This window comes from Lagopus muta, chromosome 19 (genome assembly GCF_023343835.1).
Source record: "Lagopus muta isolate bLagMut1 chromosome 19, bLagMut1 primary, whole genome shotgun sequence".
Taxonomy (NCBI): domain Eukaryota; kingdom Metazoa; phylum Chordata; class Aves; order Galliformes; family Phasianidae; genus Lagopus; species Lagopus muta.
Genome location: NC_064451.1, coordinates 6,680,513 through 6,696,315, shown reverse-complemented (window position 1 = coordinate 6,696,315; position 15,803 = coordinate 6,680,513). Strand labels below are relative to the sequence as shown.

The 15,803-nt window shown below is 39.6% G+C and overlaps 1 protein-coding gene across 6 annotated transcripts in view; it reads left to right on the top strand.

Moving 5' to 3' along the window:
- AK8 (adenylate kinase 8) overlaps positions 1-15,803 on the top strand; it is a 70,333-nt gene that overhangs the window by 22,972 nt on the left and 31,558 nt on the right. For all 6 annotated transcript variants that reach the window (XM_048965655.1, XM_048965654.1, XM_048965656.1 and 3 more), the window contains 5 exons: positions 1,763-1,844; positions 3,474-3,545; positions 4,066-4,263; positions 7,030-7,161; positions 8,927-9,016. In XM_048965655.1, the coding sequence (XP_048821612.1) occupies positions 1,763-1,844; positions 3,474-3,545; positions 4,066-4,263; positions 7,030-7,161; positions 8,927-9,016 (574 nt within the window). The remainder of the gene's footprint in view (positions 1-1,762; positions 1,845-3,473; positions 3,546-4,065; positions 4,264-7,029; positions 7,162-8,926; positions 9,017-15,803) is intronic.

Here is a 15,803-nt window from a genome sequence, read left to right as displayed (position 1 = left end):
ACTGACTGATACCCTGCAACTCAGAGACCTTTGGAAATAAGATCCAAAATGCTAACTATTTCTGTAGCAAGTGGTTATTATGCATTTGTTTAATGCCTTGAAATGTATTTGTTGCAGGAAGCCATTTATTGAACTACGTTTTACTGCACTGCAAAAAACTTTCATTTATAAAATTCCTTATTGCTTGCTTTAAGGACCTTTGAAAGGAGTATAGAAGCATCTTGAAGCTTACGCTGTTAAAGAACAGGCTTCTGTGTTTCCTGCCTGTTGCTCAGGATTTGATTTTGAGCACTAAGCTGTAGTGACACCAGAAGCAATGGTTCTGTGGCATGCTGGATATTTTTGTATTTTTTTTTTCCTTCTGTTTAAGTTTCCAAAAGCGCTGTGCTTGGACTGAAGAAAATGAGCCAGATTTGTAGTCTGTGTAAATAGGCATAGATTTATTGCCTTCCAACCTCTGATGCCATTTCTCCGAAGAAGATTCGGGCCTGTATAACTCCATACAAACACAACATATTCAGAAGTAGCACTGAAGTTCCTTGCATACAGCTCAAAATACTGTGCAGCCTTGCCTCCTGCAAGTCCCAAGGGATAAATTGATTTCTTGGCACCTGCGTGACCTTAGGCAGCGGTTCATTCTCATTCGATAGAGCAAACACTGGGAGTGGCAAAAATGGCTCGCGGTTTCTTAAGGCTCTTATTTTCTACAGCTATCAGCAGGATGACATGTTCCTGAAACCAGGCTAATTAAGGAATTTGAAGTAGTCTACTCTATTTTCGTGTATAATTGGAATGTCCCAATTTCCTCTTACAGAAGTCATGGAGATATGCGAAAATGCTTCTAAAACCTTTGGACCCCATACTGGCAGAGCTTCAAATTTATGTGGGAGATGAGAATGATTGCTAGCTAATGCAATATTAAAGTGTCTTATTTCAGTACAAAGATGGTTTTCCCATTTACTGTAGTATCTCAGAGTTGTCTGGGGGTATGGGATGTAGTGACGAGGACGCCTGGTTCAGGCACTGATAAAAATGAGAGAAAGTCCCAAAGATTCAGCCTTGAGTCTGGGAAGTGATTACTTCTCAAATACTGCATCACACAGAAGCAGACTGAGGCTGCTGCTCTTCTCTGCTATTTTGCAAATCCGTAAATGTTTTTTTAAAGATGCTCAGTCCAACACTTAGCTGGCTATAACAAGGACTTAAGGGAGCAAAAGGCTCTTTTTTCTTTTTCCTTTCTTTTGCTCTGTTGCTTCATTAGCTTTGGGAACGCCGGTTCCATTACTGTGAGTTTCCCTGTATAATTTAAGAAAATAATGAAAGCGTGCATGTTTTCCTCGCTGTTCTTGGCATTAAATCTGTCTTTAGATTTGTTTAGCCTCTTTTTTTATCCACAGTGTGGGCCGGTATCCTTTTGAATATTTCAAAACTGTAGAAATTGTTTTGGGGTTGTTTTTATTCAAGAGAGAAGTTTCCTTTTATTTAAGACAAGTATGGGGAAAAAAAAAAACCAAAACAAAAAACATTTTTGCTGCAAGACAAAAGTGCCCACTGCACTGTGCTGGTGGTGATAGTGCGTGCCACTGCACAGAAACACCAGTGCTCCATGTTTGTGTTCTTCTCTCATAGGCGTCTATAACAAATATTGTGCAGCTGTGATAGAGAATGAGGCAATTTGTCTGCAAGCAGCGCTGATATTTAGTGCTATTTTTTGGGTTTTCTCTTCCAGTACCAATAACACTTTCGTGGTTCTGTTCAATAGGGCTGGATTTTGGAAGGCTTCCCTGAAAATCAGGAGCAGGCACGGTTGCTGCAATCATCTGGCATCATTCCGAGGCACGTTGGTAAGCAGTGCGAGGTTGATGCGTGGCTGCAACCAGCAGGTGAAAGCCTCCAGTGTTCTTCCCCAAACATCCTCTTTAAATTCAGTATCAAAATTGGAGACAACAGAGTCACCAGACAGCCAAAGGATGTTTCTGTGTAGTTCAGTTTCACTCAGAACCTTGAGTTAACCTGGAGATCTTGAGATCCTGTCTTTCATACATGAACCCCTGTCTTCCTAAATGTTAGAGAGAGAAAATTCCTGCAAGTATCTCTGTGCAGCTGTATGTAGCTTTGCTTAAGTACTAGGCGTGGGTCTGAATTTTTTATGATTTCAATCTCTAGATCTCTAAATCAATCTCTAAATCTGTTTGGTGATTCTCAGATCAAAGCAATTTCCTCATCCCCTAAATACAAACTCATTCTTCTGCCGAATTAGAGAATACAAACTTCACAAACTGCACCGAGTGAAAAAGAAGCATTGTGATTTTAGACTTGATCTTCACCAGTGAGGATGAATTAGAACTTGATTTGAGAGGAACGTTTCTTTACTGAAAAAGAGCTCACAAACACGACCTGTCCAGCTGCCATTGCCATCTAGAACAGCCAGCTGTCCCAAAGTCATACAGTTAGAGAGCCTATTTAGATGTAAGAAATGATTGCAATTGCCTGGATTACAGTGTGAAGTGATAGATGTACTGCTTTTCAGTGGATGCTGAACTTAACACAGTGTTAGAGAACTCAGATTGTCACTTTGGATTTGATTTGGATGAGGTTTGACTGCTAATGAAGAATTTGGAATCACTGCAATAGAGTCAGGCAAAAATGTTTAATGTCTGGTACTTGCATGTATTTTTAATATAGCTAATAACATTTGAAGTCAAGTTTTGCTCACAATTATATCTGTGCAACCACGACCTGAATGAGAATCTTAAAGCTCAGTCTGTCTAGTTAATCAAAAAGAAGATTGAGAGGAGATGAGATTTACAGTGTACGAGTACCTTAATAGGGAGAAAAGTGTCTGAAAGTGTTATTTGATACTGTGAAGAAACTCTTAAGAAGAACTGGTTTGAAACTTGTAATCAAATGCACTGAAAACAGTAATTAAATTACAACGTTTAACTGTGAGAATGATGAGCTGAAAGCAACCGGGGAAACTGACAGATTCTCCATCTTTTGATGCTTTCTAATTAAGCTTGAACAGTTTTCTGGGAGGTTATCCAAAAATAAGTTTCACTGGTTTCACTACCAGAATAGCTGGGTGTAAAGGAATTGCTCGTGGTGCAGAAGAGAATCAGTGTTGGGTGATCTGTGGCTGCTTGTGTGTCCTAAATTCCGGATATAATGTAAGTGAGAAAGAGCCTTGTTAATGGATGTGGTGGCTGGGATAGCCAGTGCTCTTAGGTTATTATTATTATGTATTTTCTCCTGCTATACTGTTTAGGAGAAGGAGGAAAACTGATTAAAGTGAAACTAATTATTTGCAGTAGAACAGTGGGAAAGGACAATAAGACAAGCAGAGACGAGTGCGTTTGAAATGCATTTACCCATCTTTAAAACTAGAATATAACTGACCAGCTGCAAGAAATAAAGCAAATAACTACACTTCTTTTCTTTCTTTTTCTTCCTACTGTTTTTTGGTGGGGGTCCAGTTGTGCTCTATGCTGCAGACACTATGCTGATTGAGCGGAACAGTGGGAAGAGGCTCGATCCCCTCACAGAAGGTGCAGTGTTTGTTTCTTCCTGTTCTTGGTTAGAAACGAGGCTAGGATAAGTCTTTTAATACATCCCTTTAAAAAAGAGAAGAAATCTATAATTATAAATGCAAAATTTATAGAGTTTGGAAAAAATGCATTCGCTTTATATTATTTTCTATGCCAGAAAAGTATGGCAAAATGTAAAGCTCACTATTGATTTTGTAAACAGCAGAATATGGCAGTACAGAATCATGAAGGTTAGGTCTGTCCATATCAATTTACATCAAGCATCTGTGCTGGATCCTGATTTTTTTCCTGAGCTTCAGGCATGCTTTTGTGTGTCTTCCATTGAATGACTGTCACACAGATTTAGCTCCACATCATCTCTCAAGTAGCTGTCAGTACAGCTAAGAAGTGTGTTGCACAGATTCTTGCTTGTGCTACGATTTGAAGCTTAAATGTAGACCTTGATATTCTCTATGAAACTGGAGCTGAGCAGCATAGATGAAATCATCCTCTTAGCTCCTAATTACTCTCTAACTTCCAGAGGTGTACCACACGACCTTTGACTGGCCAAGTGATGTGCAGATACAGCAACGTTTGGTGAAACCAGATGTGACTGAGGAGGAGATGTCAAAGCAGCTGCTGGAATACCATAGGAACTTCCCCGGGGTGTTCCACATCTACCACAAAATTCTGCGATCGATCAACGCAGACCAGCCTTGTGTGGATGTCATCTCACAAGGTAATTGGGCATGTGTATGGCAAATGGTAGTGGACAAACTGTTCTCTGAAAGGTAGCTCCTAATTGTTCTAGGATTAAAATTAGTCAATATGGATGGCTCCCAGCTGAGTCGTGTTCTCTCTATGGCAGAGTTTGGGCTGTTCCTGATCATTATTTTCAGAGGGCTGCGTAAATGCAGATAACCAGAAGGTCTTGTTTGCACCCTCCTGTCAAGGAGCAGCTTGCTCAGCACAGCAATTGTCAGTTACTTCTTTGGGGGTCACTTAAAGGCTGCACGGTGGCTCAGCTGCTCACCCCCCAAAGGCCAGTGCCTTCCACAGGTCTGATAAGAAGAAGGAGTCGTTGAAAGCTGGTCACATTTCATGATTTAAAAGCTGCTTGTGCTTGTAGCTTTTCTCTTCAACAATCCTTGTTTGCCTCTGCTTGACTGTAATGCAGTCTGACTTCTAGTGTTGATACTTGAAGAAGAAAAGAGGGAAATTGCCAGAACACCCAGCTGATAATGTACTTTGCAGCTGCCAGTCTGTAGATGATCTGTTATATCTCAGCAATTTTGCATCTCATAAAGGTCTTTTTTTTTACTGACAAGTGCAGCACTTTTAAGATAAACAAGTAGGAAGTTTATATTCTGAATTTACGCATTAATTACCTCTAAATTACTTAATTAAATTTAAAAGTTCGTATCATAATTCATAAAGAATTCATGCCTTGAATTGTAAATAAAAATGTGAGTGCCTGAATATTAATTATTATTAATTAATAATGTAGTGAGATAAATTGAAAATTGGAATGAAAAAATCCTCTCCAGATCCTTTTTTCTGTAGTGCATCAAGCAGCCAGATTTTTTTTTTTAAAGAATAATTAGATGTGGAGACTGTCTAGGGGATCATTACTCCTAATTAACTTGGTTATTTACTGCAAATTAAGCATCATTTGTAAGCAGGGTGCTTTGCCTGTAATGTTTGTGCTTTTCAATACACAGGGTTATGGAAAATGTTCAGAATAACTAGAGCACTCCTTGGTTAGCTGATATTGGGCTCTGCAGCAAACAGACTTTGCTGCTGCCATTTTCCTGTTTGGTTTTGATTCTGTGGTGGCTTTTCTTAAAGTATTTGTATTACTGCAGACAGAGATTAAACAATACAGAGATCTCAACAGCACTGGGATTTTAATGGATTGTTTCATACAAGGATGAGATTTTGCAGATTCCTGAATTTTAGTGGAATTACTGCTGGGATGTGTGACATCACATCCAGTCCATGTCGTGGTGTTGCAGCACGGCTTGCAGTGCTGGAAAAAGAGATGTGTGTGATCCTATGTGGTTGCACTTTGAGGTAGTTTCTCAATTCTCTGGATTCTCTAGAATAGCAGAGTGGGAGCTTTCTTGAGCTGCTGCTTTATTAATTAGTCCATAATGATACCTCCATGTCCAGAGGAGGGTCCTTAGAAAAATTGTTAGTATGCAGCAGCATGTTAACAGTAGTAATTCAAATACTTATCCTGATGATGTTCTTCATCAATCCTTTTGCATTATTTTAATACAGAACTATGATTCATACAGATCCCAATGCCTGCCCTAATAAGATTCTATTTTATTGCAAGGACTCTTTAGAGCATAGACCTATTGGGATTGGAGATGCCTGGGCTGACACTTGGCTGTATATGCTGCAGGTGCAGAATAAATCAAAGAAGTGCAGGTGTGCTTATGCAGCTTCTAAACATGGGTAGCAATGGCAGTCAGGATGCAGTAAGCATGAAGTTGAACCTTTCTGTGTGAATCTGTGATGCTGGAAAGCTCAGGTAGCTTATACTGCAGCTTTAGCTGCTCTCCTTAGTGTTATTTTTGGCCTGAATAGGGGTATGGAGAGTAAGACTGCTCAGCTGTGTACGAATACAATCCTAGTTTGTCCTCACTGTCAAGCCACCTTGTGCTATAGCATCTTGGTGTCTACCAGGTTCTACTGTTCTACTGTGGCAGAGTTCAGGTCTCTTTAATGCAGCTACAATTATACTCCATGCATCCTGTGGGCCTTCCAAGCTCTTGTAATCTGTACACTGATACAACTGTAATTTCTAATATGCAGTAGAAAATGCTGAAGAAGGAATACCATCCAACACAGAACTGAATCAGACAGAAGAGATCAAATAGCCTTTCCACGTTATGCAAGAATGATGGACAAAGAAAGAAACTTGTGCTCAGTTATGTGTTGTCAGTGCCATATTGTGACATGATACATTACAAGTCTGTGATAATGTAATTAGGAGTGTGTTAATCACAAACGATGCTCTGTAAATGTCATATTAATTTAACATCCTGAGTTTTTACAGTTAAATATTTGTTCAGAAACTGCAGAAAGTATTAAGTGTAATTATCTCCCTCTGTAATTTGCATGGTAAAATTGTACCTATCAAGCAAAAAAAAAAAAAAGACTTCTGCTAAAAACAACATGGTGAAAGAGCAATTATTAATTGAATCTGCTCTTTAAAATGATTTGATGTCTGCTGATGAAAGGAGGTACAGGAGCCTAATGATGGTAAGATTTTAAGATTTCTAAAGTGCTTCTCAGTGGAAGTTGCTGACACGAGAGTTTTATGAGAGTCTTGATTTGGGCTGCAATCTCTGGATGTTTCTGTGGTAAAATAAACGATGATGATGATTACAGCCTTCAAGGGAAAAAAAATAGAAGTTAATGTTTATACTGTAAGTTAAAAAAACTGAAGAAATAAGGTATGAGCAACATTTCTTGCCTTTCTGTCCTTTTCTAGCTCTTACCTACGTCCAAACCCAGCCCCGATCAGCTGCCCCTTTTACTCCACGTATTCTCTTTTGTGGCCCCCCAGGCAGTGGGAAGAGCCTGCAGGCAGCACTAATAGCTCAGAAATACGGCGTTGTCAACAGTAAGTTCTCAGTAAATATGCACTTTGCTCAATTCCTCCTTTCTGTCTTTTTGATCATTTATCTTCTGCTGTCTGCCTTTCTTACTCGCACCCAGAATTTCTCTGCCCATTGCTATGGATGTCAGATTTTTGAGGGAAGTGAAAAATATTTCAGTGTAGAAGTACATACCAACAGAACAAACATTCTGTGACAAACCAGCTCTAATGTTTTTTTAGTCATCATTTTTTATATCCTTTACATCAGTGCTTTTTCACATGTTGCATTCTTGTAGTGCCGTGAATTCTTCAGTGGATCGGGGGATTGTGAGTGATAGCATTGTAGCTGCAGCTGTCTGACTAAATTTGGGGCACTTTTAAGATAGAATTTGCTCTGAAATTGTACGTTTTCTTTCTTTTCTGTCAGAAAATTCAGTTTGAGGCTTCCTGGTTCCTGCTTAACATGCTGGTGTTAAAAAGTGCTACAGTACAGACACTCAGCTATGTGATGGGATCAGTGTAATGTGTGTCCACATTCCATAACATTTTCTAATGCTGGAGTAGCCATCAATTATTTTAAACAAATGTCTGATTTCTGTAAAATTTGCCAGCTGGCAATATCCTCTTGGTGAAGTAAAATGCTGATTTGTTTCACTAGTCTTCCTTCAGCATACACCAAACAACAAAGAAACAAACCAGAATTAGGGAGGTAGTGGGGTTTTGCTTTTCTTTCTTTCTTTTTTTCCTGCAAGTTTGGCACAGTGTTTTCATCTAGGTCAAAATTTGCATTTTTAAAAATAACTGCTATGTAAAAGAGTTGCAGCTCTTTCTACTAAATACCACTGCCACTGCTTTACCCACCCATTACGTTTTATTGTAAGTATACTTTAAACCAAATATTGCTAAGAATTGCCTATTTAAGACAAAGTCAGAAGACCATCATTTTTTCATCAAGTCAGTGGTGCTGCTGGTGTTGATGCCACTGATTTCAGGGCAGAACTGATTTACAGCTGTTGGTTGAAAGGTTGTGCAGTAATGCATGCTGCTATCCAGTACTTACCAAAAATGAAGTGGAATTAGGACATGCTGTGATATCACTTAACTTCTCCATACCTTGGTTCCCTCTCTGTAAAACGAAGGAACATGAGCTCATATGGGGCAGCCAGACACAATAACTCAATAACTCAAGTCCAAAAGTGCTGCACAGTCCAAAATGGTGACATTTCGTGCACTGCTGGCCTGAATGCAACTTTCAATCTGTGTCTCCTGGTATTCTGTGTATTTGAAGTCAACGACAAGATTGCATTAGCACAGTTTTTAAAATATAATTCTTGCATGATCATTAAATGACCCAGGGAGTCACTGCCTCGAGCTGCGTATGATCCTGCGCCCCCAGCAGTGCGGTTCAGCTGCTGTTCAGCAGGCGAAACTTTTTTCCCCTAATTATAACTTTATAAGAAGTGAAAAACACTAGCAATCCCTTGAGTTACTATTTCAGTAACATATTTGATTAGTATCTTTCCCTCTGTTTTTAATATGATCTTTGCCAAATGTATTCTTTTTTATTCGGTATTCTCCCCTGCTCAGTCTTTTTGCTTTTTCCTCTGCTTGGCCAAAAAGAAAATAATCCTAAACAACAAACCCGAAGAACCTACAACTTTTATTTTATTCAGTGACCTTATTCCAGTATGCAGCTTCTGTGTTGTGCTTTTTTTTCTTTTTTTGTTTTTCTTTGTTGCTTCCTTTTTAAAATTTAACCTTGTGTCTTTTTGTTCTTCCTTCCTCTTAGTTTGCTGTGGGCAACTGCTAAAGGAAGCTGTTGCAGACAAGACAAAACTTGGAGAACTCGTTAAGCCTTATATTGACAATGGATACCCAGGTAGGGCACCTTGTTGTCTCTTTACACTGTAGTTACAAATTAATGGAAAAAGATCAGTGATGAATGATTTTGTTTTCTTGATTGGAGTATGCATTACATTGATCTGGAGGCTGCTTAATTCCATTCATTAGATGTGACTTACAGTACTACACAGTTAAAAAAACAACAGAAGTTAGATTTTTAGGCTCCTCAATATGTTCAAATAGTCCACTGTTCCAGTGAAATTCAATATTTTTGGTACACATTCCACAATTTAATTCCATGTTTTTTATCTCTAAATCCAAATCAAAATTCCGATACAGATGTGCAATTTAACAATATTTAAAGTGCCTCCTAAAGCACAGTATCCTGTTTCACTTTTATTTCAGTTTCAAGTAGATGATAATAAGGACTGCCTGCTTTTATGTAGGTAGGTATTGACTTATAAAATGCTACTGTAGGTTCATCTGGATTCACACAAGCATTTTTAACTCAAAAATAAAGTTTCCGTGTCCTTCATTTCTTATTAGCCTCTATGGTGGTAGGAGGGGCATACCACAAAGAATATTTAAGTATATATTGCTTCTGGATGATGGTTCTGCAAGTGATTTCAGATAAATCATAAATACTGTAAGCTCCTTAGGGCAGCAGTTTAAACTTGCATGTTTGTTAGCTTTCTTGCACAAAGATAGTTCTCTGTGGTGGATATTAAAAATCAAAAAAAGATCTATAGTTCTAAAATATAAATTGCATTTCAGCACGGTTCAAGCATGTTTATTTTGCCAAATTACAGTGGCCTGCAAGAGGAATTTTTAGTCCTATTTCTAGCAACAGGCCACCTGGTTACCAATGAGACAAATGCAGGGGGAAGATCTTGCTGAAAATTGAGCAATCTCAGTCCAGTTTTCATATTGACAGAACTTTGAACAAAAAAAGTCTTCATTGTTTTTTTTTTTTTGCTTTTTGGCCAGCTGAGCCATTTGGTGAGATGGAAAGCTTAAAAGGCTGTCTCTTTTTTTTTTCCTCCACAATAGTTTAATTTTGTGACTGAATTACACAGATCTGAAACGTGAGCCTATAAAATTAACTGATCCCTCAATACCATATGAACAGATTCAGTACTTTCCTAAGCATTTCAAAAAGACCTTTGGCAGCCTGCAGCTTTGGGTATTCTGTCTCTCCATCAAACCACAAGGCAATGTATTTTAACTCTAAACTTGCTCGTGGATTAATGGCTCGTGGCTGCCCTTGCTTGGAGAGAACATTCTGATCTAGAGATCCAGCTAACCAGTGTTTAACCCACACGCAAGTGTTCTGAGCCTTTGTCATTTGCAATGTATCCAAGGTCTTAAAGTATGGAAGCAGCTTCTGTATGGGTGTAGCCTGATGGACTCCGGACCCGTGCCTGCTTGGTATCCTTTAATTTCAGGATCTTACCTAAATACCCTTGTTTCACTTTTTTTCTCATCCCTATGAACTCTCTAGGAGTGTTCAAGGCCAGGTTGGATGAGGCCCTGGACCACCTGATCGATGGGTGGCAAACCTGCTTGTGGCAGGGGTTTGGGTCTGGGTGGGCTTTAAGATCCCTTCCAACCCAAACCAATCTGTGATTTCTATCATGATTCTATGGGGGGAGAGCACTGCCACTGCAAACACCTTCCTCTCTAGATTCCAGTTATGTTTGAGACTGGAGTTTGGATGATCTGTCTATTCAAAGATAAGTCCTAGAAGAGCTTTATTTGCTGCGTGTATTTTATAAACTTCATCTAACCATTGAAGATCCTTAAAGGGGATATCAAAAGCATTCCCAGGAGAGTAGAATAATTGCACATGTAGTGTTTAGCCTTAAAAATACGCACATCCTTAGTCCAAGGGAGCTCCTTTTATTTCAGGAGCACGCAGTTGAAGTGATAATCCATTTCTTCCTCCAAATTAGAAATTATTTCAGATTTAGACAAATTTTCTAATATAATATGCAAGGATAAAACTATATGGTGCTTTTGAATGTTAATGGGAATCATAACTATATTTCAGTGCATCGTGCTAAAAAAACTTCATCTCTTTTGCTCTGCGTGCACATATATTTTATTTAGTTGGACGCACTACAAAATTAATGGATGAATAAAAATAAATATTATATAGCAATACCAGAAATAATAAGTTCTGTCACTTTGCTAATCCTCCTCTCCTAGGGATAACAGAGAATGAATTTACATTCGTAAACACTAACAAGAATTCATTAATGCCCTCACAAGAGCCTAGGAGAAAATGAAAGAGCATAGGATACTGAGGAGGAAAGAAGGGCTACAGAGTCACAACCAGGTTAATATGAGGGAAAGGTTCTTGTGCTATTATTGACTGTGTTCTGTTCCGAGAAAATGACATTTTTATAGAATTAGTTTAGCAAATAACAGTAAATGAGGACACATACGGACTTTCACAGTGTTATAAATGTGAAAACAATTGAAACTCGAAAATGTTCAGTACATTTCTAGTTACAGGTAAGCTTAGTGCTTCAGAATAACCTGGAAACAAAGGCCAAGAGAAATGTGACACTCAAATCATTGCTAGTCAAAATCAAACCAGAGCCATAAAATCCTGAGGCATGCCTCATATATTCTTAAAACACTTGCCTTGGGGACAGATCTCAGTGTGATTTCCCTTCTTTTGGACCATTGCATACAATTAGTCAAGACACGCCAATGGAATATGTCATGGTGTCATAAAAAGGCTCAAAAAATAGCTTATTCAAATCTAACTCATTATGGAGTTACTGAGGCTGTCCGCTGCCTGTTCTGTTCTAGTTCTGGCTGACTAACTCAGATCTCTCCTTGTTTCCAGGATTCACAAACATTCCTTGTTATTGTTTCTTTCCTGTACTGCTGCTTCATGTATACTACATGCATTTCAAGAACAGCTCAAACAATTCTGTTATTCATCCCAGAAGGCAACTCAGTGCATTCCAGTTTTCAGTGTTTTCTAGTGCTTGTTTTCTCATAAAGACCTTAGCTCTTGTTTCATCAAACTCATCAGGTTTTTTGTGGGGTAATTTATTTTGCTTAATGAAGGTAGCATGAGCATTTTGAACCCACTCCTTTTATTAATTCCCAGAACACTTTTTTTTCGTGTGCTAGATATTTTAATGTGTGTTCTCAGTTAAAAGTTCAACAACCAGACAGCCTTCTTTATGTCACAAACACAGATTTATTCTTTGGACAACACGTCTGAAACGTGCTGATTTTTCCTTTAGTACAATGTGGTTTTCTTTGAATGCTGTGCAATTATTGCTAAATATACTCTGGGCAGAAAAAGACCTACCTGGAATCTGATACCAGTTTCCTGGTCCCTATCTCCTGTTAGCTTAAATCTCGGTCGGTAAAGCTGGATTCAGCAATTACTGTTTGTTTGGTTGGGATGGGAAGACTAACGTGTACGGGATGAGATGCTCTAAGGAGCTTTCCCAGGCAATGACCCTTCCCCAGGCAGCAAGACGGCTCCTACAAAAGAATTCTTTCCATTTGGCTGCTACTGGAACGTTGTGAAAAGTCTGTTCCTTGGGCTGCTCCTTCCCTTCCACTATTTGAGAGCAAATGTGAACAAGGCACATGTATAGACAGTCCACATTCACAGACTCCTCTGGCTTGATGAAGCCCTTGAAGGCCTTTATGCACGATTTGTTGATTCAGATTGCTGTAATTCTGAGGGCTATTCTGCACCTTAGTAATGAAAATAGCAGAAGAATTTGGGCAAGAAAAAGAAAAGCCATCAGTCAGTTGAAAAGAAATTTGTTCAGTCTGATATGTCGTTGTGGTGAAACAGCACGGAGTGATCACTGCTAGTTAATGCGTTTGCGAGGCTGCAATAAATGGATGCAGGAAAAATGAAACGACAGGAAAACAGCACGAAGGGCAGAAAAAAAAGCCAACAACCCTGAAGCAGAAAGATTTTGCTTTTCAGCTGGGAGAACCGCTATTAGTTTGGGTAACGTTGGTTTTTTTTCCCCACCAAAATGAGCATTCAGGTGGTAAAGAGATTCACGGAAGACAAATAACACGGCGCTGTGTGCAGCCTGTTAGGATCGAACGCACACAGTCCGTGTTGGTTTTTCCCTCTTCCTTTTTCAAGCAGTAACATACGAAGCTGTCCCTAATGGCAGTCTTTGTGTGAGGGGCACAATCCGGAATTCCCTAATTTCTCCTCTTTTCTAATAACAACCATTAACTGCACAAACGATGATTTCTGCCCTGATTTTCAACTGGGATGGATGTAAAGGGGCGCTTTTTGGTGCCACCTCTGAAAGTCGGGGTCCCCTGGTGACAGTGATCACAGTCTCCCTGAAAGCACTTGCGGGGTTGTTTGTTTGTTTGTTTTATTGACATCAAATTAATATCCTCGTCGCTAAGTGCGAAGCACAGGTTTGACAACAGAGCAGCTTCCTCTTTGTTTAAAAACTTGCAAAGAGTTTGGGGGTTGAAAGGCTGAGTAAATCCTTCTATCTGAGGAGGTAAGCTCCGTGTTATTTCTTGTTTTTAGCAGCTCTGTACTGGCGAGCTGCAAGCTGTCTGAACATCGGAGAGAGACCCTTTGGGAGCTCCATTGGTTTTCAGCAAGTCTTTGCATGCAGTGTGTTTGTACTAGCTGAAGACAGCGCATGGCTCTCTAAATAATTTACAAGTTGATTAATAGACTCACATGGGTATAATTAGAAGAGGGAGAGACAGCAGCTACAGTAACGGGTACAGTGCTTGGGGGAACTAGAGACTTTATTTTTTTTTTAAGAAACTTTCTAGGGTGCTGGGCGTTTGAAGATAAGTTGGGAAGAGCTCAGTGCCTCTTCTCTTTTGAAGTGGAAATAGGACAGTTTGAATCCGTCGAGTTTAATTTTTCACAAGCTTTAGGGGCCCTGCAGTGCAACTCCCTTTTTATTATTGAAAAAAACTCCCCATTTTTCTTTCATTTTTCACACACATGCGCACACACGCACACGGACGCTCAGAGTCCAAACAGCACCTAATAAACAAATCGATTTCCTACTTTATTTAAGCTCATTTCATAACAAGGGCGCGCATTCATTTATATACACCCCTCAGTCACACACACACCATAGAAAGTTAGGAAGGTATTTGTGAATGCACCCTCCTTTAATTTATGCATTTTTAAGGAACCTTCACCTCTGTTTGACAATGCTTTTGAAGTAGCTCCGTTTTTCAAGTCAAACTTTTGACTTCTCCTCTGGGACCTCTACAAAGGGTTTTTTTTATGGAAAATAGGTAGCAGCCTTTTTTCCTGCCAGGAGAAAATTGGTGGTCAAGAGAACAAAATAAAATTTAAATATCTATTTTTTATTTTTATTTTTTTTTCTGGTTTAGGTGTCCGTATTTTAGTAACAGATGGAAGGTCGTAGAATAGAAAGCTTCACATGGGGGCACGTGAACAGTAAGTTGTCATCTCCTTTTCTGATTTTTTGCTTTTGTTCTTTAATGTGTTGAATCACCACAGTGTGGTAAATTGGAGCCGTCCCCCATTTCCTTTATTTGGCAATGGCAATGTGTTGACTTTCTCCTGCACAACATGCAAACAATGCAAACCTCTGCATGTGGTCACCAGATCTGCTGGGTGACACTGGAGAGACCTGGGCACAAAGGCATTCTTTAATGCCACCCCATTTGGGATTAAGAAAAACAAACAAAAAGAAAAACCAACAACAAAACAAACCACCACCAAGCAAACAAACAGAACCACGCACACACAAACCGGGAGGCAGATCAGAAGCAATCTGTAGAGTCGGTGTGACTTTAGAGGCTGGTGAGGCTGTGCTCTGAGCTGTTGTGAGGATGGCAGTTAGTGGGCACAGCTCTGCCCATACATGTGTTGCCATCCTCCTGGTTTTGCAGCAGTGTTTGCCAATGTCCTTGTCACCAGGGTATCAATAGGTGCCTTCATTTCACAGAGACGCTGCTGGGCTCTGTGGGTTTGCATGAGGAAGGGGCTGAAGCACTTTGTAGATGACAAGGTAATGCCCACAGTCACCCTTTGGAGTCATCAGGGATCACTGTGAATCGACACAGAGCCACAAAAACCTCCTGGATTGGAGGGAAGCTGTGACCATGCTGGGCCTCGTGCTTATCAGTGCTTTTAAACAGCAAAGCAGAATATCGATTCCGAGTGCTGATCTTCTGTTTATTTTGATCTCTATTGCTGACTGTCATTCTTAGAAAACATAGAAATAAGTTCTTTATTTTCTTCCTGGCTGCTCTTCTTGCAGCACCAGCTGCTGGGCAAGAAGCTTGAATTGTTTGTTCTGCTGTTTGGAGTTCGGGATGGTGAAATCACAGTGTTTTTATAAGTGGAATGCAATGCACATTGGCAGCACTCCTTTCTAGGATCTTTGGAGTTTATCATCCAATTCTGTCTTTGGCTGTGTTTCACTGGGAGCTGTATGAATAGAAACACTTTATTGTGACAAGCAAAACATTAAATAGCTCTTATGCATCACTCTACATTTTGGAAACGTGACATTCATTCACTGTTTTCTACCTCAGTATATGGTGAGCTGGGGTGGTGTGAGGTGCTGGTTTGTGTGGCTGGGAGCCCCTGAATGAGGATGGTGGGTGAGGGGAGCAGCAAGGGGAGCAGGCTGGCACCAGGCATCACTGCTGGAGGATGACAGACCCCTTAATATCCTCCTCATGATGAAATCTATATTTGGTATAGAAAGACAAGGTGGCTTTCAGCAGGGCTGTCAGAGTGAATTTCTTTTTTTTTTTTTTTAATATTGTCAGTGTAAAAAAAAAAAAAAAAAAAGGGT